The 12,932-nt window shown below is 37.6% G+C and overlaps 1 protein-coding gene across 6 annotated transcripts in view; it reads right to left on the minus strand.

The window, feature by feature from the left end:
- Window positions 1–8,538: 8,538 nt before the first annotated feature.
- Window positions 8,539–12,932, minus strand: part of HDAC9 (histone deacetylase 9) — a 98,199-nt gene continuing 93,805 nt past the window's right edge. For all 6 annotated transcript variants that reach the window (XM_080611673.1, XM_080611675.1, XM_080611672.1 and 3 more), the window contains one exon: window positions 8,539–9,909. In XM_080611673.1, coding sequence (XP_080467799.1) covers window positions 9,589–9,909 — 321 coding nt within the window. In that variant the 3' untranslated portion in view covers window positions 8,539–9,588. The remainder of the gene's footprint in view (window positions 9,910–12,932) is intronic.

Here is a 12,932-nt window from a genome sequence, read left to right on the forward strand (position 1 = left end):
TGCTGGCTTGGCTTAAAACATGACGATGTGCCATAATACAGTCAGAAGAATTGCTAGTTGGTGGAATCAGCTGTCCTTCTTGCATTTATTTGTAACTGCAGTATGAAGATCAACTAGAACATTTGCTAACATATTTCTGATTCATCTTTCAGTGACTGATGGTGCCAAATTAAATCACCGGTATTTCTGTTATGTTTTTGCACAATAGGGAAAAGGCTGCAAATCTGTTTGGAAGGAGCTATTAGTCACTGATTTAAACAGTCCAGTCCTTAAGATTTTTTAGGAGATGACATATAGGAACATTTCCTATAATATATAAATCCTGAAGACTGCAAAATGCTCTTCAAGTGAAGAGAATGAAGAATTTGGGAAAAATGGTCTTAGCACACGGCAACCTGTCAGTGAAAGTAAAAATGTGTCTCACCATTTTCTGGTGAAATAGACACTAGAGAATTTCATAGGCATTTTAGATATTCTATCTTCACTTTACTTCCTTGTCCCAGAATGCTCAGATACAAAACAACAGAAGCGTCAGTGCTTCCGATTCAGGTCCAGCACTGACCTATGGTATTATGTTTGATAATTGATTCAATTCAATGAAATCAAAGTACAAGCTTCCAGCTGGAAAAATAAATGTCAGTTTATCTTTGAAAAGCAGTGTAAGACAGATGACAGAACACTGATAGTCTTGGATCAATCTTTAGCAGTCATAGTATTTCTCAGGATATTGAAGTGAGATTTGAGATGGAGAACTAGGAATTGGGACTTGATTCTCTACTCCTTTGAATGCTTTCTGTATTAACTAATCTCCTTTATTTGATCAGGAAAGCTTGAAACAGTGAATCTAAGATTGTTAAAGGAGACAGCAATGACAGGAAAGTGAAAACCAATGACTTATGTTGGTAGCAGATGGCAGAGCTTTTTTTCTTTTTAAACAACATTTCTTCTACTGAATGAATGTCTGAACTCTTCTATTCCCTGAAAGCATCAGTGCATTTCAACTTACATTATTTTGCCTGAACTTTCTATACAATGGGTTAAAATGATCAGTTGATAGGCAAAGCAGTTAATCCCTCATTACCACCTTGTCTTCTGAGAACAAAGACAATAGAGAAAGTTCTTTGCAGAATGTAGAAACCTGGGGCCTCTGACTGAGGTAGTGTCATCCTTGGGAGGGGACAGAGCTGCCTTCCAAGCCAAGGAGGTCTCTCAAGACTAGCTACAAGGTGACCTGTAAGACATTTTACAGCTGCTGCTTCACATCCTCTGCCTCTCCCCACCATTATTCCCAAAGCAGTGCTGGAGTGAGGAGGACACCCCTCCATCCACTCCTCCTGCTCCCCAGCTGGTCTTGGCCTCCAGGCACTGTCTCTTACCTGGCATAAGTGACCCTGCCATGGGGTGGCCAAGCACATCTTTAAAAAAGTGGTAATTGAAGGCTCATAGCCCTTCCCAAGAAGATCTCTTACGCCTCTGATCATCAAAAATGGGGGAAATCCAGAGTACTTGGCAGAGAGGCTGGTACACCAGCAGGACAGCCACGGGAGAGAGGAGGGGCTGGGGAAGCTTCTGACGAGGAGTTATTTGCCAAAGGGGAGAAAGGTTGTGGTAGCTTTGGGTGTAATCTTCTGATTTTGCAAAATATGCAGCAGTAGTGACCAGTAGTTGTTTGCTGCTGATGCAACAGCACTGTGATTGTTAATATTTCAATATTAAGAAGTTAATATTCAGCCTTTTGCAATGACATTAAATGTGCAGGTGGCCATGACAGCAAAAGAGAACCAGGCGCTGACTTCTTTCTATCACTATCTAATTTCAGAGTATCCTTTCAGGCCCAAATGCTCCACTTAGTCATGGCCTCTAGTACTGGGTATTGAAACCCAAATCCATGAAGAAAACTGCTGTGAAACTGTCTCTCTGTGTTGACTACGTGCAGCTCACCTTTATGACAGCACCTTCACAAATGCTATGCTTCTGTGGGTATGGCACCCCACCAGACTGAACCCTCTGCGTCTTTGAGTGTGCTGTGTGTCAACTGATTTCACATCTTGAAAGCAGAAAAAGAAAAACCTGAAAATGAGTTAATGTCCTTTGAGTCCTTTTCCTTGATTAAAAGCTGGAGGAAAAGGGCCAGAGAGGTGAAAGAAAGGATTACTTCTTTTAAAGGGAAGTCTGAGCTACTACAATAGTGACATATAATAGTATTTAACTTGAAAGCACTCAATTGTTTTGGGAAAATGAACAGCTTGCTTGGTTACTGCATTACCCATCAATATGGATAAGGAACAGTCCCCATGCTCATTCTCAGTCTCTTCCTGCAGGAATGAATCTTGTTCCTGTTCCTTTTTCATTTGCTGGTCCTGTGCTGCTTTTCAGAGCCTGGAGATCATAGACTCATGGAATGGTTAGTGGCGGAAAGGACCTTAAGATCATCTACTTCCAATCCCCCTGATTGATAGCCAGATCAGAGCTATGGAAGTCAGGTGTCCCTGGGCTGCACCTGTGGGGCTGGCACTATCCATTTTTATTTTTCTGCCAGAAACACCAAAAGAGAAGCTTTGAAGCTCTCTGTATTAAGTAGCTTCAGAAAGCTGAAATCTATGCAGAAACAAATAGCAAAGTATGACAAAAGACTTGTACAAATTTAGAAGAAAAACGTTCTAGAAAGAAAAATGTCAAGGGATGTGCTGTTGAGCTTGGGAGCCTTTGATGTCCTCAGGCGAAATGGATCAAAACAGGTGAGAAATGAGGGAAACCTGATCACCAACTGTCCCTGTGTGCAGTCAGGTAGCTGAGTGATGGAGCCATGCTTTCTGATGTGTAGTAACTCTTCAACTTGTATTTTCAGTAGAGGAAGATCTAGGAGAGCAAGCTGTAGAAGCAGTTGGTCTTGGTAGCTATCCCTCTGTGCACATGGCAGGGGAGCATTTCACAACAGCACTTCTGCCTTGTGCTTCTTATGGGTCTATTCAGTAATAGTGATCTGCTTTAAAAATCTGAAAGCCACCACCTAAAATCTACCATGGTTTCTTTCTTGATGGGAGCAAAAGGAAAAGACTAAGTAAAGGGTTGAAAATGGAATCCTCCATGCTTCCCTAGCTGCTTTACAGAGAACCTGAGCAAAGCCTTCTTAAGCCCTTGCCATTGCTGCTTTGCTGCAATCTCACAGCTGTAATTTTCACAAGGCCCATTTCTGAGGAAATACAGGCAGTATGACCAGAAAGACCTCCTTGGCTTCCTGGGAATCCAAAGGTCACAGGCCAGAGCATGAGAGAAGACAGATTATGCACTGCTTTCTGCATTAGAGCACCTATGTCTCAAAGGGATTCAGGTTGAGCTGCTCTTCCAGGACATTAAACAACGGAGCTTTATGAAGATTTAGCCAGCAGTATACTGAGGTGTGCATTTATTCACTCTCATAGTGTATGGGAAGGAAAAAAATGAAAACTTTAGCGTGTGTGTGTCTGACAGAGAGACACTCAGGGATCAAAACAGAATTCTTCCAAAAATTAAGCATTTAAAGAAGCAGCTTTCCAAGAACACATAATCCTCTTCAACAACAATAATAATAAAACCCTGTGCTGTCTGATACAGGAAATGATAAATTGCCCAATGGTATGAAAATAGTATCATCTGACTGTCAAAATGTGAAGTGGTAATTACTGGGATCTGGATTTACAGACTTTTGATTCATGCCAGCTATGTACCCCTGATTAAGTGATTTTGCCTAGCATTGCCCCAGCAGTCTCCTTACAGGCTGCTCTCTCTGACAAAATGAAGCAGTAGCAAAAGTAACAAGGTACTATATCCTAAGTATCTGAAAGAGGAAAACAAGTATAAAAAATTCTTGATTGAAAAATAAAAGCAGTATCAACATCATTCTATGCAGGTACCAGTGAAATGATATAATTTCGTTATGATTTAATGCCACGTGGACAGTTCAGTTCTTGATTTAATTATGTGATAAATCAAGTCTTACTGCCTTCTGTAACTGAAAGTTTACAATATGAGACAAACGAAAAAAAATAATTTCCTTGGCAATCATTAAGAAAATAGATGTGATACTTTCTGGGGAAAAAGAAAAAAGGATAATTTTCAAATCCAACTGAGAAAGAATCATTACTTGTAATTGTTCTCATTATTCTGCATGTTCACATAAAATTGGCATTAAAAATGTAAAAAGAATTCTTCTTCTTGTAGCATAAATTTAAAGACCACAGTTCGAAACTTGATAAAGGTGGACAGGCTCTTAAGAGTAAAGAAGACAGAGCGGTGGCTAAATATTCAGATGCAGCTTCCCCTCATGTAGATGAATGAAAAAAAATCACAAAACAACTCCAACTATACAGCCCCTGTCCCCTCGCTCCATCCAGTCAGTCAAGTTTGATCCCTGAAATCATAGTGCCAGCTTGTGTTATGTCAGGCTTGTACTGCGACTGTGCACCCATGGACTTGAGGAAGAGCAGAAGGGTACAGGGCTAGTGCCTCTCTTACTGGTTATGCAGTAAGTATAGCTGAGCTGGTATATGTAAGACCCTGGTGGCAATCTCATTGGAGGAGAGGTGCAGAAAGGTTTACTTGGAAGTCTGATATTGTTCAAAACTTACATTTCCATTTATCCTACCCTTCACAGCGCTTCTCAAAGCCAAAAATGTTGTAACATGCTACCACCTTGGAAAGACCAAATGTGCAGAAGAGTTCTTTTAACAGCGTATCCTCCAACCAACCTCCCTTATATTTAAGTTAATTCAAGGCAACTATGGAAAGTAAAGTAATACAAATGCAACAAAGGCTTCGCAGCCAGATTCAAACCATCTCATTTAGTCAGCTAATTAAGGCACTGGATCGCTTATAAGTATCTGGTCTGTCAAAACAACTCTGGTGACTAAGGCACCTGTGCAGTCGCCACAGAGACTTAGACACTCCTGAATGATTTCAAATTACTAAGCTGGTATGCTTTTAACTCTCAGATACTGATGAAATAACCCATGGGGTCTCTAATAGCTGTGTGTGTCCACAGGTAGAAGTTGGCCTCGATGGGCTAGATGGGTTATGGGTCTGGACAAAAAATAAGCAAAAGGAGTGTGACACGAGCTCGGCAAATGGAACCAATAAACCAGTCAAGGCCAAAGCAGGCCTCTTCTCAGTCCTGTTTGTGTGTGTGAGTGAGTAAGCATGGCCAAGAAACCTGTCTTTTCCACTAGCTGTGTGAGCTAATTGTATTTTTGGCTTTTAAATCAAATTCCAAATTAGGCTGAAATAGAAGAAGGAAAAAAACCAAGCAACAAATGCAAACTACGAAGCCTACCAAATGCAAAGTACGGTGTCTACCAATTACAGTGGTAAAATTCTACAAAAGTCACGGGATTACTGCTCTAGTGCAGAGACGATAATTTATCCAGGATGCTCATCTTCTCTTTGCCAAACAGCAATTCAGCATTCAACATTCAAAACTATATTCCTCCACTGAGCAATGAGGTAACAGAAGCCCCGCTACCACCCAGATAATGGGAACTGCATAAGGAAATCAGAAACTAAACAAATAAATGAAAAGCAAACAAACATTTCTTAAGTGGATAAGTAGGACATGCTGCTAGTGGGACAGAGTATAATAAGGAAATTAACTTGGCTTAGCTAATTTTGGCTGCAAATTGTGAAGTGTTCATAGGGAGAGAAATAAGTAAAAATTTTTAGGTTGGTGCTTGGGATTAACGTTTATAGATTTTTACCTCAGAATGCCAGTGAAGATAAAAACAGGGTATAGTTGGCTTAAGTAACATGGAGTAAGTCTTAGTGATCCTGAATGATAATGAAGATGGAATGAAGATAGTGCACAAACGAATTTCTGAATAGAAAGGATGAGTGGTGACAGTGTCAGGAGTGCTCCTGCTTTCCTGAAGGAATTGGCTTTTAATCCTATTTCATTAATGCCAGAAAATGAAAAAAAGGCTAATGTTACAATAGCTACATTTGAGTAATGTGTCTGTCTTGAGTACGTAAATATTATGACGCATTTTCCCTCACTTAGTAGTAATTAATTCTAAATTAGCAGCTACATTGGCTTTATTTTTTGAACAACAGGACAGAATAAACTGGAAGAAGATAAGGCTTGTGAATTGTACTCAATTATGATTATTTATTTTCTGCATTATGGGTGCTATGATGCATAGTAAACAAATAATTAAAAAAAAAATAATCTAGGTACAGCCTCCAAACCAGGAATGTAAATTGAAAACATTTACGGCTGTTCTTCTAATTCCAACATAAGTATTTAAACAAAAGGCATCTCAATAAAATCTCTGTTGGAAGCATGATTTACTTATAGACATAAGATTCTAAATACATTATATCCTTATTGCACTGCTTGCCCTATTGTTTATTCTGTTAATGCTAGCTTTAATCTTTCCTAAGCTAAAACTTGACTTTTTACCGATTTTTTGGGGTGTATTACTCATGAAACATTAGTTTGCTGCTATATCAGTGAAAATGATTAAATTTGATTTACAGAAATATTTATTCTTACTTATTTATGTTGCTGAAACCATTTTATTTTAATACTATTTGTACCAGAATCAGAGCTGTTAAGAGCCTTTGCATGTTAACTGTTAGAAGAGCTAGAATGCAACAATTTTCTGAACTCTTGGTAGGAACAATTCACGTACAGTAGCAATAGGGACATGCTGCTAATGGGATAAACTCTCTCTAGATCTGAAGCAAAGCTCAGGATGTCACAAAGCATTTAATATCTCCATGGAAGGGCTAGGTGTTACTCTAAAAGTGGACTTTAAAGGCGGAATTCTAAAGTAGGATTTCACTGCTTCATGCAGTTGCTTTAACGTCTGCAAAGTTTGAGGATTTCCTCCTCCCCAGCATATTTACATGTGGACTTCAGTTTTGCAAAGGTCTTGAGGAATATCAGAGGTCAGTATAAGCTCAGCTTCAGATCAGCATGTTTTGGGTTCTAGGCAAGTTAGAAAAATTATGAAAATTATTTCAGATCATCTAAATTTTGGATAATTACGAGCTAAGAAATTGGGATTCACCTTTATCTTTCCTGTACGGGGATATATGATGACATGTTCAAGACATATGTCATGATGGGAAAATGAACATGCATCAATACTGCTCCACGTTCACTAAAACTTATGATGGCTGATGCAGGATAAAACAAGAGACCAAAAAAAGACTTTGTGTAATTATTGTAAGAATAGTGTAATTAAAACGTGCTCCTGAAAGCTTGAATTGTTTCAACAATGTGTAGTGAACATATTTGGTTATACAAAGCAAAAGCACAACTAAGTTATCAAATTTACACAAAGTCAGATATCTGAAAGGTGATCTTTTAAAAAAAAAACTTTATTTGAGAAAGGAAGAGACTTATATCAGAAGGCAAAAAAAGGGAACATACAAACAGAATATATTTACAACACAAAACAAGAAATCACCTCTAAGGGTGTAAATTATAATAAATACAGTAGATTTAAAATGTAAGAGACAATAATTAGAAATGTGGTTGTTTAAACCCAGTTTTCCTTTTCACTGGTTCCAGGTAGTTTATCTATTTTAAATTTCATCCAAATTTGAAAGATTCTGAAGTTAAAGTCCACTAATGTATTGGTGTTTCTCACCTGAATGACACTATAAAAATATCTTGTCTTTTGTGAATATATGTCTTTGAAGTGATATTGTACAAAACTCTTCTCATTTGCAAGTTTCTCCCCAAATAAAATGTATTTTAAAAGATGCACTATCCCATTTTGATGAGGCTGAAGTTAGTCAGATTTCAAAGAAAATTAGAATTTTACAGAATGGGAAAACCATTTAATCTTACTCCTCCATTACTTTTTGACTGTGAATGTGATTTTTTCCATCCAAGATGAAGAAAGACTTCTTTTCAAATATGAAGCACACATACATATCACCTGTGTTTTTTCTCAATTAATAAATTTCTTCTATCTAAGGATGCCTTTCATATTAACAGCAACTATTTAGACATTTGTTTGGAGACCTTCTAGGAAAAAGGATAATGTATCTTTAGAAGCTGCAACATTTTGTAAAGATCTAATAGTATTACAGCATAATGTAAACAACACATGCTAATAACATATTTTAGAACAATTTCTACATTTGGCAAAACAGCTATCTTTCTTGAAACAGGATACTGCACCTTAAAATACCTCAGCTTTAGAAATATAAATATTTTTAATAGAAAAAAAACCCTGACAAGGATTCCAGGTCAGTTTGGGATTACCCATATTAAAGGGGATCTTAATACAATGAATCTTTAACTAGCTTAACAAAAGTAAACCTATAAAACAAGGTAAACATATCAAAAGGGAATATGAAGGAAATGTTTCACTGGAAAGCTTCCTTAACAATTTCCCTACTCGCTTTGTTATTTTCTTTGACAATAAATCAATTCATAGAGTGCCTTTAAAAACAGAGGGAGCACTGCCCCATCCCCCCCCCGCCCCGCATTCCTCAGCACATGAATCACTTGGGCTTCCTGTTTCCATAAGGCATTTCCTGCCCCCCCTCCCAAAATCACTTTTTTGCAGAACAGCGGGACCTGGCAAAGTATCGACTTAAATAAACAGGGCCTTCCACTGCATTCAGCCTAGCCCTGCCTGAGCGGATGGTAATGGAAAGAGATGCCAGCGCGCTGGCTGCACACATGCACTGCACCTTTCATCTCACCAACAAGCTGAAGTCTCCTTTTGCTGAGTTGGCATTTTATGCACAGTTGTTATTTTCGTATTTGTCCACGAGACCTAGCAGTAAAATTTATGCCATATTGTATTATTAGTCTTTATTTAAAATAACAAACAAGTGATCAGGTATCAGTTGATAACAGTTCTGTGCTTTTCCTGCAGTATCCTAATAACTGATTGCAACCTAATGCTGCCTTTTGCTTCTCGCCAGTACTTGCATCTGCTGCATTTAAAATTGTCTCTGTGGACGGCATCATCAAATAAGAAAGAATGAAAAATTGACTAAGCAGTGCAAAAAAAGAAAACAATGCAATTTTAAACAGTGCCTTGCCTGCCTTTTTACATCCACCTTGTAAATTGCATCCATCTTTTCTCCAATTTAAACTTCATACACCAGCCTGGGACCACTGATATAGCAGTCGATACATGTCTACTGGGGAAAAAGTACCCTAAGGTTAACAGTGTTCAAGACTACAGTATGATACAGTATATACAGACAGCTGAAAGCAAAAGTCAGAGGATTCAAAATCAGAGAAGGAGAATGTTTCATCAATCAGGACTGGAAACTAATTCCAGCAATTGCTGATCTCAACAAGCTAGGTGATACGAGTTCTCTTTCACTAGAAATAAGCAATGTAATGTAATACAAAGTCTGGGCTAATACAAAGTCTATCAGCTATTATGCAAAGATTTATATAAAGTGACTGCGACAGATATTTTCTCAATTAGTGGCCATAAGGATGAGATTCACTATGTTTTCAAGTGTGAATACAACACTTCTGCCTCTGTTAGATTCTTTTAACAGTAAATCAGGATTTGCTAGATCAGTGAATCAAAACACAACTGCTTACCAAAGCCTAGAAAATGCATGTGATACTCAGATAATAACCTTAATTACAAATCCTGGAGCTAAATCTTTGCCTATTACCTGTTGCATAAAAGCAGCTTGCTCCCCAGATTCCATTTGCTGGGTCTGAACATCCTCATCACTGTCCGGTGGCTCCTCTTTGACTTTCACAGCCCCCACCTGCTGTCCTATTCTGTTATCCACACCAGCACTGCTGCTTTCAGCCCTAATGCTGGCACCACCATCAGGAGCTCGCTCTTCCTGCATCGAGTGATCTCCATGAAGCTCTTCTTCAGCTTCCTCCAGGTGACTGCCAGGCTGCTTCAGCTGCTCAATGGACTTAGAGAGCATCTGGAAAGAGAATGGGGGAACAGTTACTGACTCCTTTTACTGATGGCAAACACGAAGAAATACTAGATTTGCACTGACAAAACTGAATCAACAGCAAGCCCATGTAGCTATGAATTGCTAAAATACTAATGTGCAGGTCAAAACAGAACCAAAGTTTTTAAGCAAAAAGTTACTTGTTACTCTGCAGCAGAAAATACCATGTATGTACAGAGTGCTATATGGAATCACTAAACTAAAAATAAGGCAGAAGAATGAAAACAATACACATCTGTTACAGCTGGTAATAAAGAGAAATTGGGCTCCTTTCATACTCCATAAATGTAAAACTTTATGTAACTATATTACAGTTCATTTCTACAACACAAAATAATAATGGAACTCCTAAGTCCTAAAAAAAATTAGTAATATAGTTAATATTTTGTTATAACCAAATTAGGAAATGTTCACACAAGTGTCTTCATTTTTCAATCAAAGCAAGGCGGCACTGAAAGGCAACAAAGGAGCGGTGACAAAGAGCTGGTGCCAGTCCTTCTCCTGTGGCACAAAAATACCACATGCAGATCTGTCTGTGACTGGACAGACTACAGCTTTTGTCATGCATGGTACAGGTATCTCAGTTTAAGCAAAATGATACAGCATAGCTACCCAGACAATACTGGTTTTACACCACTAACTTCTATTGTAAAGCTCTGCTGAGGTGCCAGATATCTGAGTGTTGCAATCAAGTACAGATTATGTTTTACTATTTAAGATGCAGCAAATACATTCCAAACCAGTCCAGATGTAGTCCTCAAAACACAAACTGAAAAAATCCCCACTCTATTGAAAGAGATACAAATTAGAGATGTGAGCAAGCATCTGTGGGGTCAAGTGAGTAATTACCATTTATTCAACTGACCACTTGATTTCAAGTAAATACTGATTTGTATCTCCAAGGTCAAATATACTGAGAAGAGAAAAAACAAAACAAACAACTTTTACCATTACTTACTAGCAAAGTTAAGACACATATTTAGCTCATTACTGCTCTCCTTTCTTTTATGCTTTTTCATTTTTATGTCCTGTCCTCTCATATGATGGAGAATGATAAAAACAAGTGGATGGCATGGTGGGAGGGACAGATCCCAAACCTGAAAACCGCTGCTGCTGCTCAGTTTGCTAAGCCACAGCTGAATGCTCTCCCTGTATCACTACCAACCATGCTTTGCTATTTGTTAAAGTGTTTTCTAAAGGCAGCTTGGCCTCATCTTATTCCAGTAATTACATCAGTAGCATTACCAAGAGATTGGTCAGTTCTTTTAAGTCAGAAACACCTGATTTTATATTAATCTCCTAGTAGTACTGTGGAAAATTACATATTTGGAGTTTAGAGTCAGTATTTCTATCTTCTCTCTCTAGCTAAACCTGGATTCCATAGCAGAAAATGAGTCTTACATGAAACACTGCTCAAGTTCTTTCACTGTGCAGCTGGATACTTCTGCTTACACTTAATGCTTAAATCTTTAAATCCCCGCTTACCACTTTTTTTCTGAATTTATCTGTAGGTACATGCTGGACTCTCCTTATGTTAATGCATATTTTTCATTTTGGAAAAGTGATTGATTAACCTGAGTTTTACTAAGGCTACATTTAAAACCCCCACCTTTTTTTCACTAATAAATTAGAGTTGTACAGACTGGTCTCTTTAACCAGTACACTTTATTGTTTTCGCTATTCCAACTAAAGGAGTCACTTAGAAAAATGGCTTCATGCTAATGTAATGTAAATATTTTATTTTCTTTTATTTTCAGGAAATTAAACTGTTAGGGATATGCACAAACCAAAGTAAATAGTGGCAGCAGGAGAGGAAGCATTTACAGACATCAGCTCCATTGTATAACTACAAGAGTCCAACAAAACACTATCTAACCTGTTTGCTTGTACAGAAAAGTGGAAGACTAAATAACCTGGAGATTGCAACAAATCATTATATATATCCTTCAGTTACAGCCCCTGCCTTCATTTCTCCTTTGTAATGATAAGCTCTTGTAAAATACAATATTTTAAATAAAACATCTTTACAAAGACACATAGCACAAAATCCCACAACAACAACCCCTACATTTCTTTCTTGAATTAATTCTTCATTTTAAATACATGGCGGCTGTTTCTACAAACTCCTGTACATACATACAAAACACTTTTTCTCCTTCTCTCCTATGGCTATCTCATATTACTTTGACCAATTACGTAAATTAGCTGTACTGAAACAATCTGGCATCTGCTTACTGTTGTCTCTGTTACTCATGTAATACAATGTTTCTATGGAATGTATTTATCTTTCAAAATAATTCTTCTGCATTATGGCTTAAACAATAGTTCTCAGCAAAGGAGAAAAGGCTTTGGGCATTCTTCAGTTCCACAGTCAGCTGTTGCTATAGTTTTGTCCAAATAATTGCCTGCTATAAGCAGTATTTGGAGAGATGTGCTATCTCTCACCTTCAGAAGGTGCTAGTCAGATGTGTAAGCTGGAAAACTAAAATCTCAGTTGTAACATATTTAATGAAGCTATATTAATTTACTCCAGCTGAATCTGATCCAGTCATCTGTGTTTCATTAAGTATTATTCAGAGAAGCGAATTATTAATCTGGCATTAACTGTATCTTTTCAATATTATTATTGACAACAAATAATCTTATTTTTTCCATCAGTACATCAACAGAACCTTATATATTATTTTTCATTTTTTATTAACAGATATTGGTCAATTATGATCACCATGCAAAACACTAATGAATTTTCACTTCCTAGACATTTTTATATATTTATAAATGTGCTTTAAACCAACTGACAGCCTGAAATGAAAACTGTAATTCAGGTACTCCTTATGTAAGCTCTAATATTATCTATACTGCTTCCATAACTTAGTGCATCCTACCAACTGCCCCATTACTTTAACCTTTACTACTTCAATACAGAGGAGGATTTTACCATTAAAAACAAATTGCCAAAATGCTATGAACAGATTATTTTAAGAACATAT

Source organism: Psittacula echo (genome assembly GCF_963264785.1).
Source record: "Psittacula echo genome assembly, chromosome: 2".
In the NCBI taxonomy this organism is placed as follows: domain Eukaryota; kingdom Metazoa; phylum Chordata; class Aves; order Psittaciformes; family Psittacidae; genus Psittacula; species Psittacula echo.